Source organism: Durio zibethinus, chromosome 19 (genome assembly GCF_047325235.1).
Source record: "Durio zibethinus cultivar Kanyao isolate XHJ-2024 chromosome 19, ASM4732523v1, whole genome shotgun sequence".
Lineage (NCBI taxonomy): Eukaryota > Viridiplantae > Streptophyta > Magnoliopsida > Malvales > Malvaceae > Durio > Durio zibethinus.
In genome coordinates, this window is record NC_143180.1 from 1400445 (window position 1) to 1411316 (window position 10872).

Genomic DNA, 10872 nt, shown 5'->3' on the forward strand with positions numbered 1-10872 from the left:
ATTATAGGGGTGAGAAAAAAATTTAAAAAATTAAAAAAATCAAAAATTAATTTGAAATCGTAATATTTCATTAAATTTGGATCAATTTTTTTATTTAATTTAAATTAAATTTAAATATTAAATACATATATTAAGTTCAAATCGAATTTTAGATTAGAATATAAAAAACAAAAGAAAACTTTATCAAATTATATATTTTTATTAGTTTTTATATAATTTTTTAAAATTTTTATAAAATAAAAATAATTATTATATATAAAAATTTATTTAAATATATTAAAAATTTTATTAAAATAATACATAAAAAAATTTAAAATTTAAAAATCAATGAATTAAACCGATAAAATTTATTTTAGATTGATCTAATTTAAAAAAAAAATCAATTCTGATTTACATCAAATTTTAAAAATTTATATATTATAAATTATTTAAAAAAATAAATTAAATTTGATTCAAATAGGTGTCTCGGGTGGTGGGTTAGGTACAATAAGGCAAAGATTGGCATGATACTTTTGGATTGTGTTGCACAACTGTCCAAACTCCAACCCAAGTTGTAAATTACATATATAGTAAATAAATAAATAAAAAAAAAAAACCCAAAAGCCAAGAATAATCCCATCCAACATGCAAGTTTAGTCTTTCGTTATTTATTAAAAAAAAAATCGAATCCAACTCTCTTAATTGACGAATACATTTATTTATTTTAAAAATTTAAAGATAGATAAATTATTTAATTTTTTAAATTAAAATAAAATATATCATATCTGATAATTTAAAATAATTGATTATAAATTATACATTCGAGATGATTTTAATAAATGATCATTGATAAAATTTAAATTTAATATTTTTTCATCTAAAAAAATAAATCTAACTGATTAAACGAATAATTTATTAATCATTTAATTTTCTTAACTTCTCCATGATGTAAATTTCATCTTATCCAAACATAAAGTTGATGCTAAATGAATGAGTTTATATAAAACGTACAAAACAAATGATGAAGTTGATCAAAATATATATACAATAGTTATGTTTAGTTTGGTCAAAGGCAAAAAATAAAAAAAGAACAAAGAGAGTGATTGAGCAAGACCGTGGGCATGTGAATTCAATTTTTGTCCATTGATTCTTTATAGCTATCCAGTAATTATTTGACTTGTTGTCATTTGGCTCTTTCAATTTGTAATTGTGTAATTAGGAGGCATGACAATTGACATCACCAAATGAACTACCTCTTGAAATTATTGAACTTAACAAAAACATGATTAATCAAATAAAAATACATACTTATGATATAAAAATATAATTATAACATTTACAAGTAATTAAAATTTTTTCATGAATAAAACTTAATTATCATTCATTATTCATTAAAAATATTTACTAAAATTTGCTGCTTGATTCTCTGCTTTTCTTAAAAATAAATTTTTATAAAATTAAAATTTAATTGAACACATGCAATTTCTATTTTTGTATTTCTTAAGCTTCGGCCTTAAGATAAAAACCAACATCGGATTCTACGAAAGGAACGGGATTTCTTCTCCTAGTAGTAAAATAAAGAGCAAAGCAAAACTTGGGTAACACGTATGATACGCGTCTTGGTAGGTTCCACTCTACAGAAAAAAGTGAACATAAATGGTGAAATGTGATAGCTTCTTTGGTCCACATTTATGGCTAAATAAACTATTCAATACATTGAAGCCTACGCAAAACATAGACAAAGAGATAGAGTAAAGAAGCCAAAGCCGCAAAGCCAGAGTTTTCTACTATCCCAAACTCCGAAGTTTTCTCTGCTCTTTATAATTTCCCCCTTTTTTTATTTTCTTTCTTTCATATGCAATCCATTCATTTTCTTCAATTCTAAGTACCCTTTTCATCTATCATCAATCTTTTGTTTCTTTTTTGTGATAAAAATCATATCTTGGTATTCAAAGTTTTCATTTTTTTCCCCTTTTGATATACCAAAAAAAGATTTTTTTTTTTTCTGTGTTTTGTAAAGATCTGGTGGGTGGTGGATAGATGGGGAGGTTATTTGTGGTGAATCTTGAAGGGAAGATCTATAGTTGCAAGCACTGCAAAACCCATCTTGCTGTTGTTGAGGATATTGTTTCCAAGGTTGTTCCTTTTTTTTTTTTTTAAATTTGATTCCTTTGACTTTGTCTGATAATCTTGTGAAACCTTCATCTATGACGTTTAACTTGTTTGGTTGTTCTGTGTTTGTGTAATGATGGTTTTAATTATGATTAGGGGACATCTAAGGTTCCCTTATTTTATATTGCATAGCATACATTTTCTTTTTGGATGAAACTTTATAATTAATGGAACTCCATGATTGATTAGATTGAATTTCTTCTATTTTTAAACTAGGAATTTGGATAATCCATGTGGGTTTTTTCTGGTTTTGTGTTGAATTGAAATTAATCTGTAGAGTGTGGGGGCAATGTAATTATGTATTTTGTTTTTGGAAGTTCAATGATTCTTTTATATATTATCAAGGATAAACTGGTTGCTGGGAGGATCTCAATATATGTTGTTATTGTTATCTCTTAAGAATAGATGTTACTTTGGTGTCTTCTGGAAGGCCTTGGCACTTTATGATGATGGCAAATTGTTGGTCTTTAGGACTAATTTGATGTTATACGTATTTTCTTTTGTATTTGAAAGGACTTGTGCTAGAGATAAAACTTGCTATGTGGAAATGTTATTCCTTTTATAGTGGTATGGCCTGCTATCATAGTATATAGAAACCCAAGTTAGCACAAGAAACCTAAGTCTCAATCAGAAAGTAGTTAGGTTTGGTGTGGGAGTTCTTTCCCCTCGTTTATCCTCCAAAAGATGCAGGGATACCGAATTTATCCTTTACTGCTACAACGCATGAATTCTTATTTGTATGTCTCACTTTATTTGCGTCTATCACATGACCTGACTGATGATATGAATGTTAGATTTTGAATGGTTGTTTCTGTGATAGATGACACTTTATGCTAACAACCGAGTCTGAAAGCCATGCTACTGTGAAGAAGATGGTAACGTTATTATGAACTGATGTTAATCACTTGAAAGTTGAAATGCATATACCTGACTTAGTGGATGATAATTGTGTTAGAGATGGAAACTGTGCTTAACTGCTAACGTTTTAATTAATTTACCTTTAGTTTCTAGATGAGAATTGAGCAATTATATATTTCATACGCATGGTGATGTAGTTCATAATTTGGAGTTTCCTTTTTCCTTTTTGTTTTCATATTGATATTAACGATTTTCATGGTGTCCAAGAAAATATTGGTTGGAGTTCTCTTAGAAGCACAGTTTCTAACTATGTGTTTTGCCTGTGTTCTTTTATTCAGTCCTTCCACTGCAGGCATGGGAGAGCATATCTCTTCAGTAAGGTGTAAGTTTTCTTAATTTTAGGCACCTCATCATTATGCATTAATACCTTATCTGTCTAGATTACTCTGGACATGGCCAACAACTCCAGTGCTTGCCTATGTCGTAAGGTGCCAGTTACTTCTATTATGACACGATTAGCCAGGGGTTTTCGAACTACGTTGTGCTCGTAATGTCTTGCTTAAAACATAAGAAATAATTCTGCTTGTTGAATTCATGGTTGATTCTAGCAATTTGCTTAGTTCTCTTAGACAAGGTAATAGCCTTCAATTGCTCAAAAGCACAAGTTTAGAAGACAGGGATTGCAGGTATCTTATTTTAATGTGCTTAACAGTGAACTAGGATAGTCAAGGATGGACTTCAGGACATATCACTTACATGATCTTTTGAGAAAATGAGATTTGAAGTTATCTAGACACAATGTTCATTTTCATAGATAAATTCTAATCTCCCATTATTTTGCAGAGTGAATGTTTCTGCTGGGAAGAATGAAGATAGAATGATGACAACGGGGTTGCACACTGTGGCTGACATCTTCTGTGTTGGGTGTGGATCAATTGTTGGGTGGAAATATGTAAGCTTTAGTGTTACATATTCAAAATTCAATGGTTTATGTGTCTTTACTTGTTGCTGTTAGTTACATGGATGGTTTCTTTCAGGAAACTGCCCATGAGAAGAACCAGAAATACAAGGAAGGAAAATCTGTCCTTGAACGGTGAGTAAAGAATCTGAAATATGGAGAGAAACTTTGATTCTGGTTAAAGGGGATGTTCTTAATAGAGATTCTCCGGATCACGTTGTTGAGCAGGTTTAAGGTGTCTGGTCCTGATGGAAGCAATTACTGGCTCAGCCATGGCATGCATGTCGGTGGGAGTGATGCAGATGATGTTTGATTAACAATGAATTCTGGTGCAGTTCTGATTGTTGTACATTCTTTAACCCTTTATTCTCATTCAGCTCATGTGAATCCCTAAAACTGGGCATTCGTTAATTCAAGCAACATGCCCAACACGCTGTGAATAACATGATTGGAAACATTGAAATGTTGATTCTGATTTAGCCAATGTTCAAACCTGACTGAATATTGTGTTGCAAGTTGCAAATTGAAGTTTCAGATGTTGATATTGATGAACTCATAGTAGGATTTCTATCTCTACTCAGAATGCTATCATTTGCATTGTTTTTAATGCAATCATTTGCAAATGAAGTGGAAGTTCAACTCACTTCTTCTTTTTGGTTCATAATCCATTGAAGTCATTGATCAGTTTTTCCAACTCAGGTGTCAAAAATCTGTAATCTAAAATGAACATATTGATAGGAGATTGTTGATTGTTGATCAAGAACTCCATTTCCCATTCAAATTAATACTGAAAATAGAAGCTGTATCATCTTTCATTGTTTTTTGTGTGGTCAGTTGTTTGCGTGACAGACGCAACTATAACTTGAACAAGTTGGATTTACCACCATTATCAATAAATTCATATTTGTCAAATTTATTACATAAAGTTTTCATTTATTTGATTATTCTAATTGAGTTTATGTCTTATAAAAAGACTAACATTTACGTAATCAGTCAGTATCTGACCAGGCCCTACTATCCCAACAATCAGGCACCAATACCTTGAGATGCGTAATTGATTGATATTATCCTTAAATTTAGTGGTTTAGTAGTTGAGATTATCCTACAACAACCCCTTCAAAAAAACTTTTAATAATTTATTTTTTTCCCTCATTTTCTTTAGTGCTAATAAGAATTTTTTTATTTAAAATTATCGAAATTTAAATTTTAAAATCTTATTAAAATTTAAAATAAAATATTTTATTAATAAATCATGCAACGTCACAAGAGTTTTTGATTTTTAGTAATCACGAGATCTTGATGTGATTTAGTTATAATTACAAAATTTTGTCTTAACAAACAAATAAACTTTGTTTTAACTATTTAAGTGGATAAGTATAATTTTTTATTTAACTGATTTTGATTAAAAATTTATGATTATCGTTTCAAAATTTGTAATAAATTTCATGGAATCAAAGTCTATGAGATCATAGGTTTATTTGTTATTAGACGGTGGCTGGGTTGGAATACATTGAATGTGGAAAAGTAAAACATGGAATATTCGGATAATCCTTTGTTGATGGGATCTTCAAGCCATTGGGTAGCTTCTCAAACCGGTCATCAAATGGTATAATGAAAAAATTAGTTAAGGCTTATGCCATCAACCAGAAATGCTCTATTGGCAGAAGCACCTAACTTTTAGATTATTCTTTGATTCAAGCCATAACTGGTTCATTTCTTTTGCCCTGATTTGAACACAAAGTCAGAATATGCGTTTTTGCTTAAAGAGGCAAAGCAAATTTTATTTCACGGCATATGTTGTAACAACAAGAAGAAAGCATATTCAAATTCCTGAATCGCATAAACTCAAAGCAATTTCAATTGCCAAACCAAGAGAATATGTTAAACACGCGTAAAGCACGATAAATAAACCTGGATTAGGAATCTCTGCTTCTTAACTGAATTGATTAAGTGAAAATGATTCCTACTCCAAGAAATGAAGTTCGTAACTGCTCTAATTTTCGGAACCAGAAAGCTTGGAAGACTTGAGGGTACATTGATTTGAGACTGAATTTCTAAGTCGTGAATCGAATAAATTTAGCCAAGTGAGTAAACCATTCGCTCAGACAGCTCTACACCCACCACTCTCTGGTAGCTGCGCAATTGTTTTTCCAAGTAGTTCCTTTCATTGGAGAAGCCAAATGCTTGTTGCAAATCCTTCGAAAAGAAACCACTAATTAGAATAAAAGCATTTACAAATATGCTGAACAGATTTCACTAGGAGACAATTAAAGGAGGTTTACATTTAGATTCCGATCCAAGGACCCGGATTCTTTCTCTAGATTATGGATATGGCCTTCTGATAATAAATATGCATTTATATACTATATGGAAGAGAGGCAAAGATCGATTGCATTAATATTTTATTAACAAATATCTCAAGGAGCCACTAACGTACTAGGACAGGAAATCATGAGATAAAAATCTCTGAAACCTCTTGCCATTTGATTATTAAGTGCTCCTTTTCTTTCGGTTACATTCTTTTCTTACTGGAAATTAGCATACAAGTAAGAGCTGAAACCAACATGCACCTAGCATTTACTTACCTTGTATCTTAGTCGAGATCCCTTCAGTCCAATTAAAACATTAGTCAAATCACCATCATCTATTGCTGCAGTTACCAACCCACTTGTTTCTGGGTTCAATTCATCGTCAGAACTCTCAGATTCAATCTCAATCATTTCTTCATCATCATCCATAAGAACATCATTTGAGTCTACTAGTTCAATGTCATCATGCAGCAATTCCATGCCACTTTCAGGAATACAGGATTGGGTGGTCCCCGTATCTTGTAAACTGGCAATATCAGATAAGATGACATATTTCTTTTTATCAAGCATTGGCCTCGCTGTATGAAATGCAACCCACCTGGAAATATTATTTCAGCTTGTAAGTCTTTGAATGTCACCAGTACATGCAGAGTCACAAACATGCAATCCAAGATTCAACTCTAGTTATACACCAAGGGCAGGACTTGTAGACAAAATTTTCACGAAGTCAAGAATGTCAAGCAATGGATAGAGAAACTAAGATGAAAGGTCACAGAGGAGAGAAAATAAAGAAGAGATTAAGTTTGAATGCTAAAAAGGTTGAAATTTTGAATGATTAAAAAATTCCTGGATGCCCCCAGTTCTTGGTTATTTACCTTAATAAACTTTAACACCATGCACTGTAAAGCATTCACATTATGGCATTCAAAATCCAGAAATCAACAAAAAAGCACATCATCACTGGAGGCAGAACTTACTGGTAACGAAGAGGACAAAGAAGCTCAGACGGGTGATATGCTGCTTTATATCTCATCTTGCTGCAGGAGTGTATGTAATAGCCCAGATAATAATACTGAAGACTAGCACTGTAGGCTTGATTCTCTTTCACCCAACCAATTTCTTGCAGAGCTGAATATTTACCCAGTGATAAAAATGCATAATCAGGATCCCAGAATAAATACTTACTTGACAAGCACCCAGGAAGGATGTCTATCACACCAACAGCAACTAGCTTGCCATCAATGATGTATTGCTGATGGAAAGAGCCAAAGCCACACGGAGAAACCATGCCATCAGCAGATGGTGAAACAAATAATAAGGGAGTTTCAACAAGAAACCTCCTGTATGAGCTTTCTGTGACATGATCTGGTGCATCATTATGCACTTTAATTTGATATCGCCTATACAACTCATACTCTTCGGGATCAAAACGGGACCTGTTCAAACGGATCTCAAGCTTCCTCTTTTGTCCTTGAGGATGTTGAGAGCTCTTCTTTGAACAAGAACTTTTACTTGCACTCCCAGATTCTTCAGGCTGAGCAACAACTTGAACATATCCATCCGAAGATACAAAATTTGCTGCAGAATAAAAATTAATATGCCCGTTGCAAGCCCTAATGGACAGGCCAGAAATGGTTCCTAGCTGATTCAGAGAACATGCCAACTTTTCTGCGATAGATGGGGGGCTTAGATCATTTTCTTCTGCACTCTGTCTTATCATTTGTAATTGTTGGATGTCCTCAGCTGACTTTGTACGCCTCAAAGTAGCTGCTAATTGGAAGGCAATGCTGCTGGAGTATAAAAGATCTTCTGATCCTTCAACTGATAACTTTCTTTTAGCATGTGACACCTTTTTGACAGCAGCTTTTGGCAATTGAATTCCAGAAGGAAATTCCCCACTTTCAATATATGCATGCACTACTTTGTCTAGTTTGTCAGAAAGATGATGCATAAACTCTTCTGCCTTATTTTCCCCTTCCTTGCCATGAGTCCCTGCTGAGTTTGAAATTGCATGATGAACAGAGCTGCCTGTATGCTCAGAAGTTTTGCGATTGTCTTTATGTCCCATTGGTTTTCTCAGCTCGGGCATGCCATCTAAAAACCTAGGCACACACTACTGTCAAAACTCATGATCTATGTATTCCAAAAGAATGTGGTGGATGCATAATGAAATAGTATTTCATATGTAAGTCAATAATTAAGACTAAGCCTTTTGATGCAGGTTATCTCCATATTTGAAAAACTATGACAAGGGGCAAAAAAAACCCTTTTGGTCACTATAACCTAAAAACATGGGGGTTAAATGGCCCAATTACAACTTATTTAGAACATGAAAGTATCTTCTTTTTTAGCAATCCAACTAAAAAAAGTTATGATAACATGAAAAAGATATCAAGATTAAAATTTTGGAATCAGAAACTGAGACAGAAATCGGGTATGAGTATGACTATACCTCTGCATTCGTTTATAAACTCGAAGTTGCTCTTTAGAAGGGACAAAATCACTTGCCTTCAACCGAATGGTATAAGATGGGCAGCATGTCCTTTCCATCTCAGGTTTGTAGATAAAACAGCCGGATCTCCTCCAACCACGGTCAAGAAGATCTAATAAGTAACAATAGAGAAAACAGTATTCAACCAACAAATCTATAGACATCGATATCAAATAACAAAACATCAGAAATGATAAAATCAGATTGCTCTTAATGATCACGACCCCAAAATTCTCATTCAATTCTAAATTACACATATCCATATCCATAAGGTGAACATTCAATTCTAATGTTGAATTACACATTCCACTTTCTTCATTTCCACTTTATGATTTTTTGTTTAAACATAACAAAAATTGAATGATCAAAATTTTAAGTTCACAGCTTAGCAAATCGCCAAAAACTAAAAAAAAAAACCTTGATAATCATTAACTGTAATACTATGCGCCCATAAACCTGCGAAAACAACACCAAAAATAAACAAAAATGAATCAGAAATTGTCAACAAATATTTCGCATAGCTTAACCCTAAATTAATTAACTATTAGTTATACCTAAAATCAAAAGAAAGTTTAAATCAATCATATCAAACAAAATATCGAAGAAAAAAAGGAGAAAAGGACTGGACCGTGAGTGATACTGGTTCGACCGGAGGATTTGCAATAACCACAGGAGCTTCGACGACTGCCGCAATCGACCACTACGCTCTCTTGTCTGCTATTGCTGCTGCTCGCTTCGCTTTTCATTTTTGATTCCTTTCCGCAACTGAAACGACAAAAAATAAAAAATTGACCTTAAATCCTAGAATTGTCAGAGCTCTTCTATTTGGGGTTTAAAAAGACATCTCTTTTAAATCAGAAGAATCTCTCTCTTTCCTTCTTTCTTTCTTTGTTCTCCGAATCAACTCCAAGCTTCCCCGTTACCACGCCATTGACATGTTGTTTTTATAAATATATATATTTTTTATTTTTTTATAAAAATGTGTTCGTTTCGTAGGAAAAAGAAAGGAAAAAAAAAAAGATAATAATTGGAAAAGAAGAATAATTGTTTTAGATGTTTGCATTTAAGGACTTATAGAAGTTTTATATTCTGTGAATGACAATTTGCTTTCAATTTTTGCTCACTAAAACCCCTGGTTCCCGATACCCGTGTTAGGTGATCTTAAATCTTAACCGTTAGATATTCTGACTTTTCTTGATCGCTTGTCGTTGTCCACATTTGATTTATGTGGACAGCTAATAACCGATTCTAAAATCTTTGAGACGCAAAATCATTTTGATGGTTTTTATTTGGATTCTTTGATAAATTGAAAATTTTTTAGACATACAAATTGCTGTTTAAAATTATCAAGCTCTAAAAAATTTAAATTCAATTTTCATTTCAAACAACCTTAAATGATTTATAAATTTAACATAAATTTTCGTTAAAACTTACGATAATCTTAGATGTTTCGTAGAGCCTTGACAAATGGTTCTAACTCATTCTGGCAAAACACGTAAAAAAGAGTTCAATTAATCTTAAATTGCTTTCAAGTTTTAAACCAGGCTATTAGCTCTGCTCAATCGACAAGGTTGTGCCTCTATTCTGTCCACTCCATTTATGAAACCAACATAAACAAAGGAACAAACCATGAAACATGCTAAAATATCTAGTTTGCAATCCTTATACGAAAATCTGAAAACAGATTAAGTTAATTTTAAACGATCTCACCATGACCTGCAAATGTCATGGTCCATACGCATGTCCTAAGCTTTTAAATTCCTAGCCCGTGACACATACATATGAAACAAGAGGACATTGACATCAGTTCAATAGCATGAAGGATTAGGGTAAAAGAACATTAATAACCTTAACTTATAGCTTCCAAGCTAGTTTACTAACCTAACTTATGTGAAATACAGATTAAAAGTATGAATCTTAAAGATTTTGCATGACCCTATGGCACCATTAAGGTCCTTAATCAACTAATTTAATCAAAACTCCCAATATCCCTTGGATTCATTTTCATTTTTCACTGCTGTCATGTCTTTGCTTATTTGTAGAATGATGCTCTAAATTCCTTTAAAGAACATAGGTTAGCACCCAAACTGTGTACATAATACAAT

General features: G+C 32.4%; 2 protein-coding genes across 3 annotated transcripts; one reads left to right on the plus strand and one right to left on the minus strand.

Annotated features, from left to right (window-relative positions):
* Nucleotides 1-1747: 1747 nt before the first annotated feature.
* Nucleotides 1748-4523, plus strand: LOC111310126 (protein yippee-like). The gene is made up of 5 exons (XM_022909279.2): nucleotides 1748-2115; nucleotides 3348-3391; nucleotides 3853-3961; nucleotides 4047-4102; nucleotides 4196-4523. The coding sequence occupies exons 1-5, from the start codon at nucleotides 2020-2022 to the stop codon at nucleotides 4278-4280; spliced, it is 390 nt and encodes a 129-aa protein (XP_022765014.1). The 5' UTR covers nucleotides 1748-2019; the 3' UTR covers nucleotides 4281-4523.
* A 1197-nt stretch (nucleotides 4524-5720) lies between these two features.
* On the minus strand, nucleotides 5721-10491 carry LOC111310127 (arginyl-tRNA--protein transferase 2-like). 2 transcript variants are annotated; one of them, XM_089748241.1, is made up of 7 exons: nucleotides 10202-10491; nucleotides 9396-9532; nucleotides 9185-9223; nucleotides 8729-8879; nucleotides 7254-8378; nucleotides 6553-6874; nucleotides 5721-6163 (listed from the first exon to the last, which is right to left on the minus strand). In XM_089748241.1, exons 2-7 carry the CDS (start codon nucleotides 9511-9513, stop codon nucleotides 6044-6046), a joined length of 1875 nt encoding a protein of 624 aa, XP_089604367.1. In that variant the 5' UTR covers nucleotides 9514-9532; nucleotides 10202-10491; the 3' UTR covers nucleotides 5721-6043. The 2 variants fall into 2 exon arrangements, with proteins under 2 accessions (XP_089604367.1, XP_022765019.2); XM_022909284.2 differs by lacking the exon at nucleotides 10202-10491 and having other exon boundaries at nucleotides 7254-8370; nucleotides 9396-9693.
* Between the last annotated feature and the right edge of the window lie 381 nt (nucleotides 10492-10872).